The 27,045-nt window shown below is 41.3% G+C and overlaps 1 protein-coding gene across 13 annotated transcripts in view; it reads left to right on the top strand.

Annotated features, from left to right (window-relative positions):
- The window catches only part of ARNT2 (aryl hydrocarbon receptor nuclear translocator 2), a 105,178-nt gene that overhangs the window by 54,905 nt on the left and 23,228 nt on the right, over positions 1-27,045 (top strand). For all 13 annotated transcript variants that reach the window (XM_075764144.1, XM_075764139.1, XM_075764146.1 and 10 more), the window contains 7 exons: positions 5,412-5,514; positions 7,486-7,551; positions 8,012-8,097; positions 17,071-17,147; positions 19,052-19,186; positions 20,044-20,118; positions 24,176-24,327. In XM_075764144.1, coding sequence (XP_075620259.1) covers positions 5,412-5,514; positions 7,486-7,551; positions 8,012-8,097; positions 17,071-17,147; positions 19,052-19,186; positions 20,044-20,118; positions 24,176-24,327 — 694 coding nt within the window. The remainder of the gene's footprint in view (positions 1-5,411; positions 5,515-7,485; positions 7,552-8,011; positions 8,098-17,070; positions 17,148-19,051; positions 19,187-20,043; positions 20,119-24,175; positions 24,328-27,045) is intronic.

Raw genomic sequence — 27,045 nt, 5'->3', positions numbered from 1 at the left:
ATGTGAGCGAGGGGCATGCTGTAAAATCTTCGGGTTTTTATCGCAAGCAGTGACCAGTGTCTTACATCTGTTCAAACTGTGGTGGAGAACCAGTGGTCCAACCAGTAATGCTGTCTTGATGCACATCTTTCCTGTCCCGAGGTACAGTAACAGAGTTGGCTTTGGATGCTACTCTCTTGAGTGATACTTTTCTGTGCTGCCTCCCTACAAATGATAAATAGTTTGTTTGCAGTTTTGCACTTCTGTGTGATGGGCTGGCAGCTAGTAGTTTTAGTTAAAAGCACGTGTCTTTAAGCTAATCTCTGCTACTACTTTCTGAAAACTTAATGTACTAATAGAGAACATCACCGTAGAAGTCGTCGTTTGTTCTCTGACCCTTCAGTCTGGGGGTCAGCTTACGTTTGGAGCTATGTACAGAAGCATCAGTACCTTGACTATCACTTCGCTTTTATTTTTAATTATTTCCTGTTGTTTTCCTGCATCCCTGTCTTGCTTTTTCCATTTTCATAGTAAGATTAAGAAGCTTTTAGTTTTCATAAGGATTTCTTGGTGCAGTATTCCTGTGTTCTGTTTGTCTTCCCTGAGTAGCCTGTGGAGTATTTTTGGTGAGCACAAAGTTGTCTTTTGTTATCTTGTCCAAACCAAACGTAGTTTATCCTTTATTTTATTTTGCCTGGAAAGAAATATGTAGACAATCCGGTGGCTGAGAACAATTATGAAACATCTAACTTGTTCTTTGTAAGACAAGAAACTATCGTCTACAACACGAAGCTTGCTGGGTTGTTAGAGGTGACTGTATTGAGGGCAAGGTGAGACTCCAGATATTAATTCAGACTGTTTCCTTATCAGGTTCAAGATTCTGTGCAAGACAGCAGTCCATCTACTGATGAGTTAGAGGGAAACGGAAAATTGTGTCATGTACTTTGCCAACAGTATTTTTGTGTGCATGAGGCCAAGGCAACTCTCTTCTGATTTTTGTAAGCAGGTAGTAGCCTTTTGTTGCAAAAGAGGGGCATTTCCGTGCTGCAAACTGGATGTGGATACCATATGATTGCTTTTAGAGACAGACATTTCAACTCGCTCTGAAATTTTTGCAGAAGAATGCCCTCATGTAACAGCCTGTCTTTCTAATTACAGACTGTAGGATTCTTAGGGAACTGGAAATCCAGCAGAGAGCATTTATGGTAGAATTAGGTGTTGAAGCTTATGAAGTTTTGAATTCACCAAAAAAAAACCCCAAAACCTGAAGAAAGTAACAAAGAACAGACTGTGTTTGATTACCAGGCTATAACCCTTAGCATGCAGTGCTTAAACATGGAGGAACAAATTTTCTAGCAGGCTGGTGCTATTGCGTGAAGATGGATTTGAGCCAAACTCCCAGATTTGAAACCCCATGAACTTCAGCAGGTCAGGCCAGTCCTTGGCTTGGGTTCATCTCAAACACTGCAGACACAGGAAAGGTATTTGAACGTTCACAGTAGCAATTGGAGGTCCAAAAGGGGAAGGGTCATGCGTAATCTCTCCACTATTTGCGCACACGAGGGGTATTTTAGTGCCAATATGAACATTTGTCCCCTTGATCATTATGAGAATATTTTTAGAGCATCTTTGAGAACACGCTGCGGCATAACACAAAGGAAATGTTTCTGGCATGTATCCTCAGTACTTGAATCTGTTACTAATCTCTTTACTGGGAAGAGCTTTGTATGGCTTCTCTAAATTTACCTGAATAATTCATCTCTTGAACATCGTCCTCACCTCTGTGGTCCCCTCTGACAGCCCCGTCCTGTAATGACAGCTGACATCAGGTTCCTGGGTCACACGGTGGATTCCTGCTCAGAGGACAACTGGTTTATTACAGGTTTAAGCAATACTGCCTTCTGAATGGGGACTGTAGTGGGTAGATTTCAACGAATTATCAATTATACCCAGACCAACCGGAGAGATTTATGTGCTGGTTTTAATAAGCATTGTGCTCATTTATTTGCTTTCTCTTTTGGAGCAGAGTAAACTCTGGTTTCCTCTGAGCTGTGCAGCTGCTGTAAATGGTAATGAGACAGCAGTGGCAGTCACAGAAATGCTGTGATTGAGACATGCACCCTGCACTTGCTGTATCTGAGGGTTGTGTCTGGAGCTGGAGAGGGGAAAAGTTTTAACACGAAAATGCACTACATGCAATTACCAATTTATGGGGAAGCTCATAAGGATCCAGCTGGTGGTAGCACTGGGTTGTTAGAACTGTTCTTCTGAAGAAACTAGAAGAAGAAATAAAAAAAAAAAAAGCACATGTGCACTGTTCAGTTAGCAGAAGTTGTCAGAGCATCCTAGAATATTTCTCATTAATAAGAACATACTTGCCAACTTTTACATCAAATGTACTTTGTGTGTGTTTCCTGTCGAGAAACCTAAGTGAGTATTTAGCACCAAGATAGCAGCACCAGTGTAAAAGATGCAGGAGCACATGGAGATACGAATATTTTATGGGTCTGTGACAGAACTATCATCAGAGCGTGCCACCTCTTTGAACTGAGCTGTCTGTACGACACTGAGCTGCGATTTATGCCAGTTTGCTTGGCTGCAGGGTGGGACCTGCCAAGGTCCGTCACATGAGCAGCTGCAGCGAACTGTAGATATTAAAGCAGGTAGAAGATGATTTTGCAATCCTGTGCTAGCAGAAGCGGAGCGGTGTGGGTCCATCCCCTTCTCAGAGTCAGGTGTGGAGTGGTGAGGAGTTTTGTTTGAGACACAAGCCCTGGTAGTCCGTGTCTTAGGAGATCCCTCTTAGCCCAGGGAGTGCACCATCAGGCTTGTCTGAGCTAAATTGCAAGCTTTGTCCTTAGTCTGTTCAGCTATAATTCTTCCTCTTTTTACTATAATTTGATTATAAGCTTCTAACGGTATGAGACACAAGCTGCTTGTTCTTTCTCAAAACCTGCACTGTGGTGTTAGAGCTCTGTAAGGTTAACACACGCACGATGGACTATTGAAACAAGCTGCTGAGAGAGCTTTGTCATAATATCGATGTACCAAGCGATTCTCTGACTCGTATTACCACATACCCCCTGCAGTGATTTTGTAAGTCAGGGCAAAATTTAGACTACTATTTGTTATCTGGTACATATTTCTAAGACATTGCTAAACAAAAAGCTAAATTTAAAAACTGTGACTTTTTTTGTCAGGGGCTCCAGATATGCCAAAGGAACATGTGTCAGCAATTTTAGGCGTAGCAGCCATGTAATTGTGAAGTATACTTATTTTTGTAGATGCTCTTGGGTGATTAAAAACTCAGAAATTTCTATTAGCTGAGTTACATTTACTGTCACTGCTTTTTGATTATTATGTGTATGACAAAGTTATTGTGTCCAAAGAGAAAAAAATGCTTTTAGTGGTTTGATTTGGCTTGCCGGCTTATACGGACAGCCATTGGGTCCTGCACATATATTCTGTCTTTATGTGCTTTGTTATGTAGCGCCTTCGTTTGTGAGTCAGTTTGCCTCCTGCCTAATGATGTTTTATTTCTCTACATTGTGTGATTAGTTGAGGGGCTGGGGAAACAGTCGGTGGCTTTGGCTACAGAAAATGAGACCGATGGAGGGAAGGGGAGTGTGTGTGAGGCTTAGATCCGTCCTGCGTCATAGGGTCAGCATAACTGAGCTGGGAAATGCCGTGGTACGATTTCTTCCCAGCTCACACCTGAATCGTACATCAACATTAACATATAGCCCAGTGCTGTAAATTGAAGCATCTTTAGGAATTGTTCCCAGGCTTGCTAACTTCTTAACCGTGTGCAAATATACCTTGGAGATATACCAAGTGACATCTAACCTTCTGTCGACAAGGATGGCTTTCCTCCAGGAGTGGTTATCTTGAGTATACCTTAAAAATAAAATGCTGCTGCATAGTTCCTTCTCTAAAACACTAATCTTTAAACTGGTTTGTAGTGATTTTATTCCCATTCATGGGTGGTGGTAAGTATTTTCAGTTAAAGTAATTCTGAAATTAACGTTTGGCGGTGGGATTATTTCAGAACTTAATTTTTGGACAGAGACTTTTAAGGAAATCCAGTGAGGGAGACTTTGAACATATTCTGCATGGTTTCTTCAATTTAGTACAGACAGAGTATGGTATCTTATGTTGCTGTAAACTTAGGTAGTTATATCACAGTAAAGACTTAGGCTTATATAGTTTCAGTTATTGAAAGATACCCACTGTAAACACGTAGGTTTGCTCATGGCCACGTGTCATCAGCACTGGTGGCTGTCATTTAATTGTCTGGCAGCTCTTCCACTGCGTTTCTCTTGCCCACTGTCACTTTTGTGGCTGTATCCAGCCCTGAAGCGTCGTGGATCTGGGCCAGTGATTCATTTCTAGTCTGTGTTGTTAATGTCCAAGATTTTATAGTCATCTGTTAGCAATTGAGCTGTAGATGCAAAAGTCCATTCTGTTAGTTCTTTGGGGATAAACAGTAGAATTCCAGGTGATACGCGGTACCCTGCCATCGCTGATCCAAACCTATCTGTAGTAATCACTGCCTTCTGTTTTGTCTCAGGAGAATGGAACGATTAATGTTAACCGCTTTGCTACCTTTGTTAATTAAAAAAAGACCTCCCTTGACTTACTGTAGGAGTGTCAGCTCAGCGCTCCCTCCGTCCTGTCCCCTCTTGAGATGACGTAGTAGCTGTCATCCCTTTTCAATGCTGTATCTGTGCGGGGAGATTCTGAGGTTTGTAGTCAGCTTATGCTGATGAGCAGGGTCCAGCCTTGGACCTTGCATAGTCTCATGTTGCTGTGTGGTGAGGCAGATCATCTCACTGATCCGGCTGAAAATTAACTTGATAAAAACCTGACATGTCAGCATGTTTTTAAATTCTGAAAGGGCCCCACCACAAGTGCTGCTGTGACATATCCTGTGTCACATCATCAAGGAGAAAAGCTTGGTCTTACTTGTTCCTCACCGTTGCTGCAGCTCTGGATATGTGAGGTGGCATTATGGTGAGAGCATTCTGGATAGACGTGAGAGCACAGGGAAAGACGAACGGCTGTCAGGGGAATGATGCATGTTGCTTTATCCACAGTTCTGGTAAAGAGTGGAGCAAGCGGATCGAGTCAAAAAGCTATGTTTGCTGTCATTGTCTTCTCTGCCTCGAGACGATTGACCTTGCCTTGGAAGTTGGTCTTGGGCCAACCGAGAAAAGAGCCATCGCTGTTGTGACTCAGAGTCAGCTTCGCTGAAATCATCAGTTAAGCCAGCACATAACTGATGTGAGACGGGGAGCAAGATTCTCTGTTGGTATTTTTCCCCCTAACTGGGTTAAAGGCATTTAGCTTATGAACCTACTGTCATCTTAGTTTGTTGTCAATTGAATTAAATTTATGTACTGAACATCAGTTGCTCTCCCTGGCTTTTCTAGGACGAATCCTGGACTTGAAGACTGGAACAGTAAAGAAAGAGGGTCAGCAGTCCTCGATGAGAATGTGCATGGGATCAAGGCGCTCTTTCATTTGCAGGATGAGGTACGCGTTTACCTTGTATTCCTGCGATGGTTCCAGTCCTGTCTCAGATTAGACTTCAGACATTTTGTTGCACTAATTTGACCTTGCTTTAAAAAACCGAAGCTGTAATGACACGTTCCCATTAAGCATTTCTGGAATGCTTGCTTTTGGAACTGGAGTAAAACTGAAACTTGTCTTCCTTAATGATTAATGACAAAACAGCACCTCAGTTGTGCGTTGCAGTTATTTTTATCAGTGTGGGGTGTAGGATGCTTTTCCCAGAGAACTTCATGACAGCTTCACCCCTGGAATGTAAGCTATTGTCTTTTCTAGTCAAATTACTCGAATCAATACTTTGGGAAAAAAGCTTTCGCAAGTGTAATGAAAGCCCAATGCTGTGTATTTTTTCAGCAAACCAATAATATTAAAAGAATCTTGAAGACAAACAGGAATTCAGTTGTAAACTTGCCAGCTATGTAGGAATTAACCTTAGCCTGGTATAAATTAACCAAATGTCAGCTGGTTGGTGCTAGATAAATGACTAATTGTTAGAGGGTTTTTATTTTGCAATTTTCCAACTTCTCCTGCATGGCTGAGGTGTCTTTAAAGAGATCTGCCTGCCCAGTGCTTCTGACGAGGGCTTGTGGGCACTTCTGTTGTTGTAGTACTAATGGGATAAAACGCCCGTTGCTATTGCAATAAATTTCTCTCTGTGTGGTTGGGGGGGAAAGTACATAATTGCATCTGCAGCCTATATCCAATATACGCGTTGAAAACAGATGATGCACGATTTGTTATGGAATGAAACACGCAAAGCAAAATAGTTGTCACATTAAAACAGGTCCCTGTGCTTTGGTTATGTGGTGGAGCTCTTCCAGTCATGTGAGGAAGCTGAATGTATTGCTCTTGGGCGCCTTTGTAAGGGGTTTATATACTTCACACCTGCACGATCAGACTTCAAAGCTGTAGCTCCTTTTTCCCCCTTAACTGAGAGGAAAGAAATACAGCCTTGGAACACTGCTTTCTTGTCCTCCAAGCTGCACATACTGGTCACGTGAGGAAGACTTTTTTTGTGCAGAGAAAGCCAGGTCTAATGTCCTGTTTACGGCTGTTCCCAGCTTTTAAAACATTTCAGATTGCAGTTGTAAACTCCAGTGCATGAGAGTAATTTTATACATGCCAGTAGCCCCATTGTTTTATAATTCTAAATCTTCTTTTAATTATTCATTCCTTCTCCTTGGCAGTGACCGGTATTAAAAAAAAGGGGAAAAAAAGAATAATAATAATTAAAAAAAACCTTGTGGGAAGAATGAGCTTCAAATAATGCGAACTTTCCTTGTGATTACTTTGTTCATTGTTATTGTTCTTTTTTCCATTGAAAATGAACTGGTTTTACCCTTCAAAATATTTACTTAGCTTCAAATGGATTGTTAAAACTATACAGTTAGGCATAGTTAGAAACATCACAAAATATACATGAACGAGTGTTAAATAAAGTTACTTGACAGTGTAAATAGTCTGTTCTTGCAAATATTGGACTAGTATCTACTAACATTGTAGCTGGTGTATGGCAGTCGAAATGGTCTGTCCAGGGAAGCTACTGGAACACTGAGATTGTTTTGTGTGGAGATTTGGGGGCCTGACTTACATTCTTCTCTAGTTTTCACCCTTGTTTTATAGTATTTTGAAGCGTGTCTATTCTTTAGCCACTCTTGGAATATCCATTTCAAATAGCCTTTAGGTTTGGAGGGGTGGGAGGGAATCTTTTTGTAGTCTCTTCTATTTTTTAATAAAATAAAGTATTTGTAGCACACCCATAAAGCTCAGCCCGTGGAAGCAGTAAGTTCTAAGAAAACATGAATCTGTGACTTTGTCAGAAATAAATATCCATTATTGTCTACTTACATATACTAATAAAGATCTTAAAATGCATTTTTATCTTGGGTATTTATATTCATTTTTGAGCTCTTTCAAATATTAATTTACTCGTAGGTGTGGAAATGCTCCTCTGGATCATTTACCTCTGAACAGGATAACCACCATGAGAAAAAGATACAGGTACTATTCCTTAATTTACTGCAACACTTACTTGCCATAAGCACTCTCATCTTCCCCTGGGCTAATGCTCCATCAGGGAGTATTGCCTGGACAACCGTCTGCATTAGCACACCGTGTAAAATAGCACTGGGTCTCAGGAGAGGAGAACTCGCCACTAAATTCAACTGTGGCGGAGTCACTCGATCTTTTTGCAAGCCTTGTGCAAGTCGCTTCTTTGTCTTAACCAGCTCTGTCCCTGAAACAAGCTTCACTATCTTTCTCCAAGAGGTATTAGGGAAAACAAGTAAGGCTTGAACAGCATTGTAATGGAGCTGACGTTGTACAGAGCTCTAGGTCGACGTTTGGTTGTTTCTAACATAACTTACAAATATCAGTAAATTATTAGTAGTCGTAGTTTAAAAGCATAAAGCTATTCTGCATGCCAATCAACATGATATTTTTGTGTTTCCTTTTAATTTAGGAATGGCCTTGGCCCGGTAAAAGAAGGTGAAGCACAGTATGCTGTTGTCCATTGCACCGGCTACATCAAGGCTTGGCCCCCCGCAGGTACGTATCATCTCACTGAAGGCGCTCTGCACCACACTGTCTGCAACACCATTGGAAACTTGGCTCAGGTTCCTTTGCTGGTACAAAACCAGGCTGAATTTTGGTCGGGTAACCAGTTCAGCCTCATCTTGAGAAGCTTTTGATATCAAGAAATCAGCTCTTGTTACTCACTCAGAGCCTCCCCGGTTTTCCACGTGAAACTCCTCGATTTCGTTGGCACAAAGAGCTGTAGGAATTGTCAGTAATGTGGGATTCCAGCAACTGGGGCCAAAAGTTTTCAATCTGATAAACCAACATAAAAAATGGCCTGATTTTAAGAAGGTAACCCGAAAGCATTTGTACCTCTGGAAAACACCAACTAGTGCTTTTATATTTACGTACTGAGTTGCAAGCACCTACGTATGAAAATGTGTAATTTCCATTTAGGTGCATAGGTCTTCACTTCAGAGTGGTGGTGGTAGTGGAGAATGTTCAGTCTTTGTGTTCAGTTCTGTTTTGAGGCTGTTTTTCTGGGAGACAAGCCTTGGCACGTTGCTTTGAACTACAGAGAAAAACATTTACCTACCGTAACTCAGTACTGCATGTGGGAATATTTACCTTTGAAAAATTCGAAGAGGAGACAGTGGAGCTCATCCAGACATCATCATGAACTGGATTAGCTGACCTTGGCGTTTGCAGTAGTTGAAGGGGCTGTTTGCAATGTGACAGCGCCTGCTGGCATGAATCAAACCATGAGTTGTCCTGCCCTTTTGCGGTCGTATACCACAAGCATAAATCACGGTTGTCACGGGATTATGAATGCTAAGAGGTGGTTTGCACCAAGTCTGTGCAGCGGTGCGCAGACACCAGCGTGCAGATGCGAACTTCTTGATTTTCTGCTGAATGGCAGTTTCGGAAGAAGAGGAAAGCCTCCCCTCTCCTTGCTAATAGGACTTAATATACTTCAGTGTGCTGTGGGAGTCAAAATGTTTCAGCTTCATTTCTGTCTCAAAAGAGTGAGAGCCCAGTGTGTGTCAATGGCTCTATGAAAATGAAAGGGGTTTTTTTGTTTGTTTTTCTTCCACAAACAGATTAATTTTTCTATCGGTAATCCCAAACATAACTGAATTCAGCTTTGATATACGGGATGTCCCTTCAGGAAGGTGCAGGTCAAATAAGATTTCTTTCAGCTCCTTGCTTGGCTTGAACGAAAAGCTTGCTGCGTGTTACAGGACGTTTAGAGAGATCTAACCCTTCAGGGGTGTACGTGGCTAACGCAGAGCTGCAAACGCGTGAACTCATGTCAGCGCTAGGTTACGTCGTCAGCAGTATGTGACTTCCAGCCGCCACTTCTGCAGGGGAGCGGGCACTGCAGCGCAGGCGCCTGGGATGGAAAGCATCTTGTGCCTCTTGGAGTGCCCCGTTGCCAGGTATCACGTTGTGAGCTCCATGTTAGTGAGGTGTTTTCCCCGTCTCCAGCTCTTCCAAACCCTCGCTGCTTTCCCATGCTTAACCACCTCTCTGATTCCCAGTCCTCATTAGCTTATGGGAGGTTTATTTCACTGAAGATCGAGTGGGAGTTTTCCCGCCCTGTGTCTCTGTCTCTCTCCAGCGTTCTGTTGCGTTTCCAGGTCATATCCTGCCAGCCTTGACTTTGCACAGTTAAACCAGCCCACTTCTTCTAATCTTCAGTCTCACAATGCACTCACTGCTTTATCCTTGTGTCTTTTTTCTGTACTTGTTCATGTTTTCACTTAACTTTTCAAAATGTGGGTCGCTGGCAGTATACGCTCTTGTTCCAGATGAGATTGTAGTGAGGAATAACAAAAGTGATATTTCTGACTTGACTGGCAGTATACCAGATAGCATACTTCTCTTTTGTGTAGTGCATCCTGCTGGCATCCTAAATCACCTGATATATATATATATATATATAGATCAGGCTGCCTTTTTCTCAGTTGTCAACTCAGGATCTTTCAGTTCACAGCAAAAATAGCTTTTAATTGTGTGATCTTTCAATTAGTAATACAAAGTTTCATCCCATTTCTGTTGCTGTAGTTTATGACTGTTATTAGTCCCCAAGTGCATGCTTATGCATTTAGTAATGTTGAATTTTGTCCCATTTCTATTACTCCACTCCTCAAAATCACATGGTGCTCTCTTATGATATCCCAGTGCTCCTCCGCAATGTTAATGCCTCCAAACTATAGCACAATCCTAAGGGATGTTTTCGATTTTGACAGCCTTATGTGGAGTTTCAATGGTCTTTTATGTTACCATGCAAATTGTTACTCATAGTAGTCATCCCTGAGTGCCTTTTTCAGGGCATATAGTACTGAACCGGGGCCTCTTTCATGAGTGCTTACTTGGCCTCCCAGTCTTCCTTACTTTGTGTTGGTAATTGTTATGTATCCATTGACTTTCGGAGTTGAATGGGAATATCCGTGGGCTGAATTGCTTCCCAATACATTTGTGTAAATAAGTGGCAACATCACTGCATTTGTTCTCATTTCCAGTGGTAATTCAACCATAATCTGCAAAGCAAATGAAGTAACTGCAGCAGTAATTGAATTTGCTAAGGCTTTTCTACCCTGTAATAAAATTACTTTTGTTCAAATCAGGTAGAGAGTAGCAAGCCTGTGGCATCATTTCTGGATTCTGGGCAATAAATGGCTTTGTGCTAAATTGCAGCTGTTTAAAAATTCAGCTATGGAAAGAATAATTTTCATTTATTTTTCAGTTGCCAAGTGGACACTTTATATATATAAACTCCATATCCTTTTCTTTCAGACCATGTGGCATGTGCATTATACAGCTAATATACAACACATAAAACATGCTTTCATAAACGAAATAACAAATATTTAGCAAATGCACTTAATCTGTACTTAGTCTAATTTGCTTAGCACCTGGTATTTTCTCTTTCTGGGTTGTATTGCATTGTCTGTGGCCAACGTGTTAATTTTTTTTAGTCCCACGCTGAGTATAAGACAATCAGAATTGATGCAGACCCATCAAGACAAGAACCGCCCTGTGATCATTATTAGTGCGATGGACTATCAGGTTTGACAATGCTGATGCTGTGAGTAGTCTGTGCTGAAGCTCTTAAGTAATTCAAATACTTTAAACAGGTGAAAACAAATGGCAGCTGGCATCAGTATGGTGGCGTATTTTAAGGACTGGGTTTGGGGGTTTTTTCACAGATGTAAAGTAGAAAGCAAATTTTCATACGGCTCAGGTCTGTGGTCAGTGTGAGATCACTTTTGCACATCTAGCCTGACTTTTTTGTTTTGTCTTTATCTTTAATGGAGCAGCAAGGCTCCCTTATTGTCAGACTGCCCTTTTTCACCGAGAAATGAGAGAGAAAACGCAGGAAGCATCGTGCCTCATCTTCTGCACAGAACTGAGCTCAGAGCATGCAGGACCCGCGGGCAGCACCTGCCTCTCCCGTGTTTCCTAACAAAGCAGACGCAGGAGTGCTGCAGCCTGGGCGCTCTCTGTGCTCCCCTGGAAAAGGAGCTGTTTGCCTGTTCCCTGGATGTGTTTGCCTCTGGGTGAGCGGGACACAGAGAGAAGACCGAGCAGCTTTGAGGAGCGCATCCGTTCAGGCTGGGTTTGTTAATGATCCGTTCCTTTTCCTACATTGTGCCTGCAAGAGAAGGGTAAAGCTAAGCTCAAGTACAAAACCCGGCATGTGATACCTACACATTTATATCCCCATAAATTGTATGTTTGCCTCAAGTACTTGGGGTAAAGTTTGCTTGGAAGTCAAAGGAAAAAGGAGTCAGATGTTCCAGATGGATGTTCCAACGGGTTACGTTGTATGTTAGATTAAATAGTGACAGCGTAGTGTTGGATTATTTTGAATGAGGTAAAAAGACCCCTTGTTCGAAACTGGCTGAGCACCAGTTCCAGCCTGCGTTCCTGGCAAAGCAGCACAACTAGGAGAACTTGTGATCCTTAGCCTAGACAAAGCTTCAGGTTCATAACCAGTCACGAAGCTGAGAAATGCTGACCTTCTCCTGGTCATTCAGTTTTCAACTTAAGCAAGCATTTGTTTTTCTTCTTTTTTTTTTTTTTTTTTTTTCTCTTCTTAGCATCTCATTCCTGGAAGGAAATGAATCTTATGTGGTCCATATGATGTTTTCCTAATAGTTTTTTTTCATGCCGTAACAATTGGTGGAAAATATTTGGTGGAGAGAGAAGATACAGTCTGTCAGGATGTTGCTAGTTTTCTGCAAATCAAAGCCAGGACCTGCAGAAAAACACATAGTGAAGAAAAGGCTTAGATAGATACTTATTTCGAAAACTTCAAATAAAAAGTCCCAGAATAATGTTAAATAATGTTGAAATATTTTTTTTCTCCTTAGTTTTTTAATCTTAAAAAAGAAACATTGTAGTCTTCCAAGTCAGACTTACGGTAACGTCTTAACCGCAGCATGCCAAAGCTGTTAGGTTATGTTAAAGTTTTGGCCAGAATCTGGCTGCTTGTGCAAAGTACTCCATCTTCCAATACAAAACAAAATAGTTGCTTGAATATTCTTTGCAATGCTGTCATTTTCGGGGCTTTTTTTTAAAAAAAGAAGAATTTAGTTTTTGTTGGAATTTTTCAGGAGATTTATCCTTGGTATGCTGTAAACATCCACAACTTTTTTTTTTTTTTTTTTTTGTGTGTGAAAGCCTTTTTCCATTGTTGCGTATGGGAGATTGTTACACGGTGCAGTTTCGTGCACAGGCGTGTAACTGTCAGTAATGGTTCTGATGGAGGTAGGCATTAACAGGGGATTGCTAGTGACCACTGGACACTTAAATTACATCCTTCTAAAGACTCATAAATCATTTATTTTTAAGTGTAGTGAAGCAAAACCACAAATCTACTAACGCTGTTCTGTGTCTCGCAGAAAATACAGGGCAGAAGGATAGGGAAAGGCAGCAGAAAATGAAGCTGTTCTGTTGTTAGAGCCAACTGGGAGCTCATTGGGAAAACTAAAAAGTTCCTTATGTCCACACAAGCACATGCCGTTACCCTGTGGGAAACTGTTTGCTGGCATAAAGGCACTTGGAAATTAAATATAACCTCTAACGGCACAGCATTCTATTTGCGATGCTCGGTTGCAGGCTTAGCTTTGCAAATTGTTGATATTAACTTGAACCAGCATAGCACTATATTTGTTATTTGAGAGAAGTGTGTATTTGGTATGGAGAAATAAAGCCTCTCTCGGGGTCACACCTAAAGAATGTCAATAACTAATGTATGTTTATTTTGTTGATGCCTCCTAAAGATAGGTTTCATGGCTGCTTTCCTGGAGGCTTTTGCAACTTTTTTTGGAGATAGGGAGTGATGTTAAGGAGCAGCGTTACGTTATATTACGAGCTGGACAAACCAGCATTGAGCGCAGTACACAAATCTTTATTTAGGGTCAGTATGGGAGGATTTTCAATAGGAGGTATGCTAAAGCACAAGTAAATCTCTCTACCTGTGTGTCTCATATATAAACTCACCCACAGTTGAAATTTGGTAACTGTCAGCAAGAGAGTAAAGAAAACGATTTCCTCTATGGAATGCTGTCAGCAATAGCACCTACATTGCAGACCAGCAGACAATCATTTTAGTGTATTTTTACTCCAGGCACTTTTAGGGAAGGTTTAGCAATTTACTGGGTCATGTATTGATTAATTCCAGGCAGATTGGTTTTTATTCATAGGGTGTCTTGTGAGATAACCCAACTAATACATTTTCCAGTGTGTTATACAGACCAAATGAATTCTGTCTTGCAAAAAAAAAAAAAAAGAAAAAGGTGAAAATTAGAACAGCAGCCTCCCTTGCCAACAGAGTGACATCAGAAATGGTGTTTCTTAGCAAGGTTTAATTTTGGAGATTGTTTATGTTGCTTTGAGTTTATTTGGGCAGTAGCAAGCACGGCCCAAGATCCTAAAAAGGAAAGCGTTACTGAATACTGCAGAAAAAAGATTATGCGAAGTGGAAGCCATCCAGCTGAGTATCTTTGCTGTCCTTTGCAATACGCTGCGCCACTAAAGAAATGATTAAAAAAGCTTTTGAAGTCAAGGGAAAATACTTTAAATATGTTCTTCTCAAATGGAAAATTCCATTTTAAAGGGACCTTTTGGTTAAGGTTATCCAACTAGAATGCCTAGAATTATTTCCTTAGAGAACAGCACTTGGGCCCCTGTGTTGAAGTGGCCTAATTCTCAGAAGTACCAGGCATCCACCAAGAAAAGCCTCTGAAGGTGGAAGGACCTAGAATCCCTCGCCATCTTTGAAATCAGACCAGCCGCACCAAGCTGTGTGAATGTCACCGTGATTGCTTCAGGCACCAGCTTTTAAAATGTTCCTTCTTTCAGCTGACAGTTCAACTCATAGGTTTTGGAGTTCAGGACTGAGGAGCGAGAGACTCCTCATCCATCTCCTGAAGGGATGCAGTCCTTGCTGCCATCTTCCAGCCCAAGTGGCAGGCTACTTCTGCTGCTGCTCCGCTGCGTCCTTTCCTCCCGTGGTTGTTTTTGTACACTGCTGCATTTCTTTTGCAGCAGAGTCAGCATCCTCGTGCTCCATCCTAAACTGCTGCATCATTTAATTTGTCCTGCTCTCAGTTCACACCTCTAGTCACCGCTTTGTAAGGTGGAACCGCTGGATTCCAGTTACCATCCCCTGCAAACTGCACGCGATTCTCCGTTAACCGTTTTCTACCTATTTAAAATCAAAATTGCTCTGTGGAGGAGTCTAGGTTTAGTTTTGGGAGCTCGCCCTTCCGGGCACCTCACGTGCATGTAAGCAGATAGCAGCTGTCTAAAGTGGACAAAATTTTGAGTAGATACGTTTGCCACTGCTTTTTCAGGGTAATTTTCTCTCTTTTTCTCAAAGGCAGCCAGATTCAGTTCCTTTGCCTATTGGAGCTGTCATTAGCTAGTTACTACATCTTGTGTTGGAGAAATAACTGTGTGTAAACACAGCAAGGAAGGAAAACAAAATACTTTGTAATATGAATCTCTTAACTAGTTTCGTGTCAGTGGTTTGTGCTCTCCGTGGTATGCTGGTGTCTCGGAGCATGGGACTTATTTGTGTTTGGGATCTTGTTTGTGGTTTGCCTAGTGTGTAGCGGAAGAGAGACTGGAATAGCGGTGTGTGAAATAGCAAAAGAGGGCTCTAATTTAACTTCCTGAAGGACCTGATAAACTGCGGGCAGTGCAGAACGGTCCCGCAGGGAGGGTGAATGCAGGTTGTCTTCATTTCAAGGATGTTCTAACTCAGGTGAAGGATCTCCAGTGAAAGTTTGAGTCCCTAGTAACCTGCAGGAGGGACCTTTATTGGAAGCGCAAAATAAATGTTTAATTGGAAAATAACACGTGTCATTTCCACCCAATGTTATTTTCAACCTATGTGTTTAATGATGGATTTCTTAAAATGTACTCCTAAGGTCACATAACGCCACCTTGATCTTCTCGTACAGCTTCTAAGAAAACATTTCAGAGGAGTATCCCAGCGTTTGGTGAGGGATATCACGTAGGTCTAGAAGCTAAGGAATGATTTAGGGCCAGATTTGTAACTCTGGATAGCAAGATCATTGTGTAGAAGACAACGGGGTTTTGCCCAGCTGTCGTAGTGTGTGACGTTGAAATTCGTACTGCGCCTCAATTTCCCCCTTGTTAGAATGGGGGACGATAGCACTCCTCCTTTGTAAAGCTCTTGAGATCCCCTGATAAAATCCTAGTAATCTGTCAGGGGCTGCAAATGAAGTTACACCCCCAAAATTGTGAATTCCGTTGCAAATAGAGTTTGAAATATATTATACAAAATGTAAGGTTTTTTCTTTCATACTTTGTGTGTTTTATTTTATTATATAGCTCAATGAGAACTGAAAAATACCTTTAGAGTGCTATTTAGAAACTGATTGTCAGATAAGATTCAATTATTTTGGTACAAAATACCTTCCTTCAGGGACTACTTCATTCAGCAGCATCTATACTCATTTTTCAGAGGTGTCATTTAAGAAAGTTGTATGCTGTCATCCTCTGCACGGTCCAAAGATTGACTTACACTGGGAATTACAAATGTTGAGAATAAATCGGCTGTTGTTTCATAATTGGTAGCTGCTTTGCAATTAATTTCATTAATGCTTCCAGGTGCCTTTTAAATGATTCACTGCCTGTTGTGACTGAATTCCTTGAAAAAACTTGTGAAAGAATTTAGAAATCACTTAAAATAAGTCAGCAGTGTCACTCTTGGAAGATGTTTTTTCAAATGCTTCATAGGAAATTGGTACTCAAAACTGGAGTTGGGAAATAGCTTTAACTGAAGGCTTAGCCAGCTAGCAAGTAAACAGAGCTAATCTGAATGTTCCTATTTGTGAAACACCGCCATGGAAAATAGCACACATGTATGTTTTGAAATTATTCCTGTGTTTATAATAGTTGCTCCTGTTACACAACTGAAACAAGTGCTGTTAGCAAAGCATCCGCATTTTTTCAATCTTTCAACGTAATGACCCAGATTTAGTCCATTATAGAAAAAAGTAAAACCGGCTGTTAAATATGAGCATGAAGTTAATGAATAATCTAAGCTGTGCCTTGGTTTTAAGCTCATGATAATATGTTATTCACAAAGAAAACGGAATACAGTGTGCATTCACTGACGATATTAAGTGACCATGTGGTTCCAGTGACATGCTGTGGAGCAGTACTCATGGAAATTTAACTGTCCCTCTCGGTGTATAATGGAATTTTTGTATCTGCTTTGTCTGCGGCAGCCAAAAGTGCTGCTGCGGGTACCGTATATGCATGTGAGGTATGTAGGATCAAGCACAACTGAGAAAGATTATCTGATCTAAACCCAGAGATAATGCCTGAATCCTAGAGAAGACAATAAGGTTATTTTGTATGATTTAGAGCATCTAGAATAGTATAGAACCAGGCCAATAGCATCTGGGCTCATCCAAATTTCCTAATTATGACAGTGTTTGTTGTCTTTTGCTCTAGGAATGACTATACCAGAAGAAGACGCTGATGTGGGACAAGGTAGTAAATATTGCCTCGTGGCAATAGGAAGGCTTCAGGTAATGCCAGTTTTTCCTTATATAAACTACTTCTGAAAGTATAATCAGTCTTGTGCTTTGGTTGTAAAGGCCTTGCACAAAGTTCTGGTATGAGACTGTAACTTTTAACTTGCCAGCAAAATACGAAGCACCTTGATGTCAGTGTGCAGCCAGTGATTTATAGAATCATAGAATGGTTTGGGTTGGAAGGGACCTTAAAGATCATCTAGTTCCAGCCGCTCTGCCATGGCAGGACTTGCTTAGAACATGTCAACAGAGCAAAATGAAAATGTGATTTTGGTGCATATGTGTATTTAACCCAACAACAGCAGCAAAGATGCTCCTGGAGCATGAGCGTGTACAGACTTGCCATTCTCTAGGGTGCACAGGGCTGGGATATTCTGGACTGCGAGAAACGTGGGAGTACCGGTGCTGCAGATGGTAGGTTAAAGCGGCTCCCAAAGCCAGTGACGTGCTCCTTGCTGTTCTTTCCTTCTCTCTCTCTCTTGCTAATCAACTACTTGAAAAACTGATTTCAGGAGCTATTCTGAAAATGGTAAAGATAAGGCAGTCAAGAGGCCCTTCACAAATAATAGCTTTATTCTCAGTGTGTATTGCACTGTGCATTCAGATGTGATATCAGCCGAGGGACCCGAGAATAAAATTTTATTTCCTTTTTGTCCAGATGGTTGCAATTGATGTATTACATTTTCTTCCTTTGTCCATTGCTGACGAGAGTTCTGAGCGGGATCTAACCAGTTGCGGTGAATCTCCTTCACTGCAGCAGGGAGGCTAATTTTTATCTTCCCGGTCTGGGAATTCTGCCATGGGTGAATGTGTTTGAGCCTCCTGCATGATCTCCTGTTGGCTTGCACTCGTTGCCATCTGCTAGGATGGCATCGCTCCTCCTTACAAGGTAGAATGACCCTTTTGTTAGAGCACAGGTGCCAAACCCATCTTATCTGAGGTGAACAGCCTGCACGTTACTGCAAGTGTTAGCACTTCTGCGGAGCGTGTCCCCATTGTGATGGCAGAGCTACAAGAGTATTGCATGATGTTTTTTAGGTTAATCATGCTTTTATAATCAAGGGTAATATATTCCACTAATGGAGAGAAGGAAGTTACGGGGATTCATGTGTTACAGCTGCCAAAGAAAGATTATTTCCGAGAAAATCACTTTAGTAACATGTGGAGTGTCAAAACATCTGTTATGTTAGAAAAGCCAGCAGGGTATGTGAGGGAGGCAAGAGGAGGCTCTGGGATGGGTTTAATCACAAAGGAGTCAAGGTGCACAAATTATAAACTCTGCTCTGTAACAGCAAATTGAAATCTTGCATACAGTTAACTGGCTAATGTGCTTCAAGACAGCAATAAATGAGATTTTGCTGCTTTTGCCTTGGGACCTTGTTAACAGAGATGGCTCTGAAAGTTGTAAGGAAAACAGTGGTCTCGTTTGTAGCCCCAGTAGGAGTGAATGAACATGAAGTGGCCCGCTTGCACAGGTCTCGGGCGCAGAGCTGGAAATGCATCGTTCTCTCTGGTGAGCTTTGAATTGTCCTCTGGAACAGTCTGTCCTTGGTTGACAAGGATAGGAACCAAGATACCAAACTTTAATGTGGTCCCACAGAATGAGATGAATCCAGCCACACTTGTGTCCTCACCATAGCCCTCCTTGTTGGGAACTTCTGGTGTATTTGTTTTCCTGCTGTGCCGTTAAGCCTAGATATGTGCCACGGGCTGAGATGTTTGCACTGCAAACTAGACTAAAGGCTGTTCTGTGTCATTTATTCACACTGTTGTTTTATTTATGACTTCCTTCAGTAGTTAGCAGTCTGCCAACAGATTTTATTCTTTAGCTATGTAATCAGCTTTGACTTAAGGTGACTGTTCTGCGGACTAAATGCTGTGGACTTTATTGGCCCTAGGTAACTAGCTCTCCAGTGTGCATGGACATGAACGGCATGTCGGTCCCCACTGAGTTCTTGTCTAGGCACAATTCTGATGGAGTCATCACCTTTGTCGACCCAAGGTGCATCAGCGTCATTGGCTACCAGCCCCAGGTCAGTGAGTCGCTGGAAATGCGGAGACTGATTAGAGCTAACAAAGAAAATTCTGTTTCCACATTAAAAACAAAAGCAGCCAACCATGAAATACTTGCAGCTGATAATTCATATGTCGTGCACCAAATGCTGTTCATTTTTCTTTACCGTCCACACCTCTGTAAATTATAGTTCTCCCCTTAGTTATGTGGGATATCTTTTTATACCTTTTAGATCCAATTAGAATGCTAACAGCAAGATGCTTTAAACCTTGCACAGCTTTTCAGTGAAGACATTTCTGTGATAGAAAGTTAACAGTCCTGTAGATCTTTACTTCTGCCAATCTATTGAACAGTAAGCAAACATTATTTATGGCATCTATTTTCCTTTAGGCTTACATCTGCTCCTCTGAATAGGAGGCTAGTCACAGAACTGGGTAGAATAGTAAATTAACTCCTGACTACCACAGCTCTCCCTCAGATAACTCTCAACAGTTGCAATTTACAGACAAAAATAATTTCTTGCTCATTAGATTTTCCCATTTATTTTGATTTTAGGTAGCTTTATAGTAACTGTTTTTACAAAATTTAGTGCCATAAAATGAGCGGTAGTAGAGGATGTCACTCTCTTCAAGACACCATTTCACAGGTATTAAATAATCACTTAAAATTTGTTTGTAAATATATATGTCTGTGTAACAACAGAAATATAATGTGGGACATGATGCCTACAAACCTTATTTGTATGATTCATCCCTGATTAACTGAGTAGTCCCAGTAAGGGTGGTAGATCTAGTGTCTGCAAGGATTACTTGCAGATCTGCACGTGGATTTTTGTTGTGGTCTGGGTTTTTTACACAGCTTTACGTTTTATTCTAGGATCTTCTGGGGAAAGATATTTTAGAATTCTGCCATCCTGAAGATCAAAGCCATTTGAGGGAGAGTTTCCAACAGGTGCTGCGTCCTGCTCCTTTTCTTCTGCCATTTATTTATTATTTTTATTACTATTTTGTTCAGAGAAGTAGCTTTCATTTTCCATTTCAAGGTATTTTTTCTGTTATACAGGAGAAGGAGTGGCAAGATATGAAACAATCTATTGATCAGTTACTAATCAGTTAAGCTGCTTAAATGGTAGTTTAAACTGCAGCATCTGTTTGGTGTGTTTTCAGAAATAAGTCAGCTAGTTATATGTTTTGTTTTCTTTTTACAAAAAATTAAACGAGTGTTCGAGTGCACAGTTAAAGCTGTTTTGGAGATGCCTGTATAAATCCCACTACGTTAAGTGGCAACCAGAAGTATTTACCTTCCAAGATGGGCTGTTGATTTGAAAGTAGTTACACCCTGCTGTTATGCTGGATTGTTCATGACCTAAATTCTCTGCTAGCATAGATGACGTGCTTCGTGCTGTAATGGAGTTACACCACTTTACATCAATAGAGAATTTGGCCCTTCTCCCTTTTAGGAATTGAAATGCAGACAGAAGCAACAGAAGAAATACAACATATGAAAAGAGTTACTGATCTGGATTTGTTTTTACAGTGAGCCACATTTGCATCTGCTGTATCAAGGCATTTATTCCGTTGTAGAGCTGATTGTTTCAAATTGATCTGGGACATACAGTAGGAGTGCTTTCCCCACGCTTTCTGCCTGTTGCTGGGCTTTTCAGCACCTTCCCTGCCACACTGGGAAGCTCGATGTAATATGTTGAACCGATCACTGAGGTTCGGATGATCTAAGTGGTTCCAGATATTCTGACAACAGCCTATGCCTCAACCAAGCTTTGTTGATCTGTCTTTTGTTGCTGAGATGTAATTTCAGCTGTGAAACGTGGATATGAAGTGACTTCTAAAATAATTTGTATAGCCAACTATTTGTTCAGGCATGGCGTGCAAAAACAGGGCTTGGGGAAAACAACTAAATGCTGTTCTGTGTCCATAGTGTAGACTGTGAAACTGAGGTTATAGTCTCTACAGAAGTGTTTGAGATAGTGTAAGATACCAGTACTCTTGAACTATTTCTCGCCACCCCCTCCTCTACTACCAACCCCGCTGCTGAGCTAGCAGAAAAGACTGTGTGAGCACTCTGCATCAATCTCAGCGTCCCTTGAACGGACTGAGTTCAAACAGCAGCTAAAGACCTTTTGAATTCAAGATGCTGATTCAGAGGCAGGAACCTGTGAGATCTGATGCTTGAAATAGGTCGCACACTCAGTCATCTTCTCTGCCCCACCTTGCCTGGGGGTGTGATGCTGCAGCTGCACCTACCTGGTGGGTAGCTGTCACCGGGAGTCAGGTCCTACTCCCTCTCTTCTCCCCAACCTCCTCCCCACCCTTCCACCTGTCCCGATACTGGCACAGAAGGACTTGCCGGGTGGGCTAGCTAAGGGACTAATCGCTTTTGCATGGGACTGGCTTTCAGCTGGTTCAGCTCCCTGAACTTGTGCTGATCGCATCGGTGGTGCAAGAAGAGCAGCGAGAACGCATAAGCTGTTTTTCACTAATGCCCAAATGATTGATTCCACTAATTTATCCAAGAGACAATGACAGAGAGCTGCTGGATAATAACACGTCAAACACCCGTCTCTGAAGTGACTGCCCGGGGCTCAGAAGGGCCGACTAACCAGCGTTCCAGTTAATGACTTGGTCCTCACTGTGCTCGCGCACGCGGAGGCTGCCGGCGTATCCCTGAACTCGGTTTCTGGGGACTCGCTGTCGCTACTCGCCATTAGGCGTCTGCATAAGTGATTCGCTGGATCAGGGTCCTACATGATTTGCTTAAGTTCATACAAAAAGGCAGCAGGAAAAAATGCAGATTCGAAGTGAAAGTTCCTGTTCGCTCGACCTGTGTCCAATCTATGAAAATATTGTGCTGTTTCTTTAGTAGGCAATTCCTTTTTCGGTATATTTTTGTTCAGTACAGTAGCAGTGTGACTGGGGCTGTTATTTCAATCATGCAATAAAGAACTGAAGTAAACAGTTAAGCTAGGCACCAGGTGGTTTTTATTTCCAAAGAATGCAAGAAAGTAGAGGTTAAACATTAGCCTTGAAATTTTTTGTGCTTTCTTGTTTGCGTGCACTGTTTTAAGACAGTTCAGGATTTTCCCACCAGCGATCTCTATGCTTTATATGTTATTACAGAATTAGTGTTTCCTTAATTCAGACTTAAGGACAATAGATAGCTGCAGTTTGTTTTATTATTGTTAGCTTGGCCTTAGAAATCTCTTCATTAAAAAGGTAACTGTGATTTCCAATAAACTCTCTTTTTTCTAAAACCCTCTGAAAACTTGACATTTCTAATTTGCTGACAGTATCAGAACCAGGTTGGTGCATAACAGAGGAGGGAGGGAGGGGTTTGCAGGTTTTGGTAAATTGCCAGTATCCATCTCAAAGCTTTTACTTCCTTGGGAAGATAAATTCATTCATCAGGGTGGGAAAATCAGGCCAGAATGAGATAGTCTCAAGGCCAAGATCAACAAATAGAGTTCAGTATCAAAGGATCCAGAATACAGCTATTTGATATCTAGTAGGATGCTTTTCAGATTGGACACTTTTACACAAGCTCTGTGGTTTTTACCCTGGGTGTGGTAGTAGAAAATTGCTGATAAAAGAATGTCGCTCGCTGAACTCAAACTACAAAAGCATTGGGGGGAAAAAAAATCAAAAGGCATTTACCTCAGTATTATTTTGAACTTTCCTGGGGATTGCTAAAGCTTTTTGCTGCTTCTGTTTGCATTCTTTCCATTTAATCCTGTATCCACTTGATCAACTTGAAATGCAGACCTTTTGCAAAAACAGGATTGGAGCATTTTTCCTAATCCAGTTGCTTGTCGATGAAGACAGAGGGTAAATACTGGGTTTTCTACTTTTAGAGAATACAGGCTGCAGATAGCTAATAAAAAATAAATTCCAGTGGATAAGGATTAGGAGTCCACAATGAGATGTGGCATTTATTTGCAGTAGACCTTCCCTTTTCTTCCCTGAGGCACCCCTGAGATAACTTGGTGGAAAAGCAATAACAAATAAACACAGATAGCCCAGGTAAGTGCCAGCTGAATGACTTGAAACCATATAAATTTTCTTCTGACTTAAACCAAGATTGTTAGATAACACGTAAAATGCAGTTACAGTGCCAGTGTGCCAGTATTGTGTTGAGCATGGTTTTTAAATCTGGCTGCTGCTTACTTCTCAGTTGATGCCCTACTATTGACTTCAACAAAACTTCAGCTACCAAAGACAGAATTTGAACTGAGTGTTGCCAGACATCTGAATTCTTACTCATAAACAAATAGCCTGTCTAAGCAAAGAATTTCCTCTCTGTTTTCATTAATACTATTAAAATGGGCAGTGGCTTATTGGTGCTCTCTCCATTCAAAGACTGGCTCACTCTTTCTTGTTTTGAAAGTCAGAAGCAAGCATTCCTTGTTAGCGCTTTGCCATCCAAATGGTCTTATAACGTGTTTGGGGGAAAACCCGAAACAACCATGTATGATTTAAAAAAAAAAAAAAACAATCTTTCTTAAATATTATCCTAAATTTTGATACTGATATGTGATCTGGTATATCCCATGTATGAATTGTATAGCAAAAAGGCAGATAGTGAACCTCAAAATGTTTTTTCTTGTGGGCTTTTGTTTCAGCTACAATGTTTGGTTTATGGTTTCCATATAAACGTTCAAAAGAACCTCAGTTTGGTTTCTGTCAGTCTCTCTTGATAAGCATTCCCCATTAAAACCTTCTTAAAGCTTCCCTGTTGATTGTCCTGAATTTGTATTCTTCTTATATGCAGACTGGAAAATGGCACTTTATACAACAAAGTGTAAGAGTTTCATACTGAAGGAAATAGCTGCAGACATGAATCCGATTTTGCTTATTCTCTTCAAATTAAGAATCTCCCTGCTGTGTCCATAGCTTTCTGTAATTCAAGTTTAAAACACACCAGTTCTGCTGGTTACTATTCATTTGCACGGCAGGTAGCTATCTCCTTTTATTAACCTTTCCAAATGGTTTTGCAGGTTGTGAAACTGAAAGGTCAAGTCCTGTCTGTGATGTATCGTTTTCGTACCAAAAACCGGGAATGGATGCTGATCAGAACCAGCAGCTTCACATTTCAGAATCCTTATTCCGATGAGATCGAATACATCATCTGCACCAACACTAATGTAAAGTAGGTGCCTTTCCAGATGTCCCCATATGTGGTTTTGAAAAAATTTAAGCATTGCTTTTTGCTGTGAAGCCTGTTTCTAGCTACATTTGTTTCTCTATAACAGGGGATTTCAGCATCGTGAGATCTAACAGCGTAGCTGTTTCTCTGTGTCATTATCCTGCGATGCTTCCAGGGCCTGGCTGCACTGGGGGAGAAACGTCACTTATCTGTTATGTCATTAGACAAGGCCGTTGATCTCAGTCCAGGCTGCCTTAAACCAGCACAGAGCTGCCAGCAGCACACCAGCTGCCTGATACTGGAGGAAGGTTCGCCTGATTCCTAAGCCAAAGAGAAAATTGTGTGTCCGTGTTCATTGCGATCATACCATTCCGTAGTCCTGGGCTGTGGATACTCTTATGGCCTGTGAAAGCTGGCAAGATGATTTCCTAGTAGGCTTGAGTGGGAAGGGTTCCTGATACGCAGTTAAGATCTTGTGGAATATCCTCAAGTACGGGGACAGATCCAACCCCTTATCCTAAGAGGGGAATTAAATCATCCTGTCTTTCAATTAATATTTTCAAAAACCTGTCATTGGACCTCTTAGGAGGACGTCATCCCTAGGAGTATAGTGGAGGGTCGTCACTGTGTAACTGAGCAGAGAAGCTTTTGGAGCCTCCTGAGTTCTGAGCCAGTAACTGCAGAAGCTAATCTGGCCTTCATAAAGCCATTGCTTTACAGTGTGGGGTTTTTTTATAAATATTTCTTCTTTGCAGTATAAACTTAATCTGTTTCTAAAACAAAATCTGCTTCTGGTCTAACCAAATATTTTTTGCCAAGTTCTTTAGCTCAGGGGAAATTATTGGTTTTAAGATCTCAACCTGTTAGACTGTAGAATGGAAATGCTGAAGGAGCAGTCTGGTAGAGGAGATGCATGCTGAGAGCTCCACTTGCAAAACCAAACCCCTGGGACTTTGGCATTTGAACTTAGAAAGTTAATAAGTGTCTCTGGGTGTTCCTTGTTGCTCCTTTGGACATGACACATAACTGGGCTAGAAGGGCTATGCTTTCACTCACTTGAGTGAGTCGTTTTGCTCAGGTTTTTTTCTGCAGACCCAAAAAGTTGGGCTTAAACAAATGAATAGTTAAGCTCATTGAAAACAAGCAAATGTGTCTTGAAATCAGACAGCTAAATATCTCCCTGTCTGCACTGTGCATCAAATAGGTATTTGCACATTTCTGCTGTCCCATATTTCTTTCCCAAATAATTTGTATATGCAAAAACAGCCTGCAAAATAAGAAGCGACTTCTGAAATCTGTCCCAGGCTGGCTCAGTTGTGCTTTGTTCCCAAGAGTCCACAGATCAAAAAGCGGGGCTGGAAACTTACGTTGTGTTGACTCTGGGAATGTTTTTTTTCTGAGCCTCCACTATACTGTTCAGCTTGGCATCGCAGCACTTACTGTGATGAATAGGAGCGTACCAGCTTCTGGCTCTTGTTATATCTCTCTTGCTGGGTTTGAATAACAACCCAGAAATGTTGACCTAATATGGAAGTTGCCTGCTGCTGCTTTGACAGAGGATGTTCCCTCTTTCCTGTCATGTTGAAAATGTTCTAGTCTTATGGCAAGATACAGCCCATTATACGTCGGCTTTTGAATAGGAGAAAGAATGCTTTATTCAAACTGTTTTCTGTTTTTCCCTATTCTCTCCCACTTCTCAGACAGATTTCCAAAGAGGACCTACTATAAAGTATTGCTGTTCCTGCCTGTTTCTGGATTTTTTGGGGTTTGGGGGGTTTTTTTTGCACATTTGGGGTCATGTTTTGACTTCTGATTTCCTAGATGCCCTGGCGAGTTGTACCGTATGGTAACTGTTGATGTCCACCTCCTTGTTAAGCTCCTGCTGGGACTGGTTGTTCGGCACCGACCCCAGTGTGCGTGGCCGCCTTTACGTGTCGGTGGAAGTATCAAATGCTCTGAGTCCAGCAAAGGGCTTCACATGGAGACCAAGCAGGGTGCCTTCCACCGCGTGGTTGTAGGCAGTTCTGCATGAATTTTGATTTGTCTATCACTGTGATAACGCAGTCAGCTCTGTAGAATACAGATGTGAGGCAGTTAAAAATTCAGTATGAAATTTGAGTCAGAAGATGTAGGTTTAAATCAGTTTTTAATTTAGGATAGTTTAAAGCCACAGTATGTGTGTCTCTGTTGACGGAATAGCTCTCATTTTGCGTTGGTCAGTGAACAGCATTTTTGCAGAAGACTGTAGAGGGCAGTGGTGGTTCCACTTGTGGAGGGATTAATTGATTTTTTTGTTGTTGGTTTGTTTGTTTTATTTCTTCTTTTTTTTTTTTTTTTTAAAGATATTCCTTTGGAGCTTCAAACAGTCAACTTTCCAAGCTTGCTTTTGGTGCAGAAGGATAACGAAACATTAGGTTCAAATGTTCACTTAGTTCCTTGAAAAAAAAAAAAAGAAAACTTCTTTGGGTTTCACTTGGGTGTAGTCATCCAAGAGAAACTTCCTGGAGAAATGAAGCATTTAAAGTTTAGCATTTGTGCTGGGTTCGGCTGAAGAGTCCCCTGTTTGACCGCATCTTCCTGTGTAGCTGGGACTGTTTGATTTCCAAAAATAAATAATAATTGTGATCACCGTTTATTTAACATACACATAGAGCAGCATTTGAATAAAATAATCTGTCATGGTGAAAGAGAAAACTATATAAAAGTCTTTATATATATATA

This window comes from Balearica regulorum, chromosome 12, assembly GCF_011004875.1.
Source record: "Balearica regulorum gibbericeps isolate bBalReg1 chromosome 12, bBalReg1.pri, whole genome shotgun sequence".
Classification (NCBI taxonomy): domain Eukaryota; kingdom Metazoa; phylum Chordata; class Aves; order Gruiformes; family Gruidae; genus Balearica; species Balearica regulorum.
This window is presented reverse-complemented; position numbering and strand designations above follow the sequence as displayed.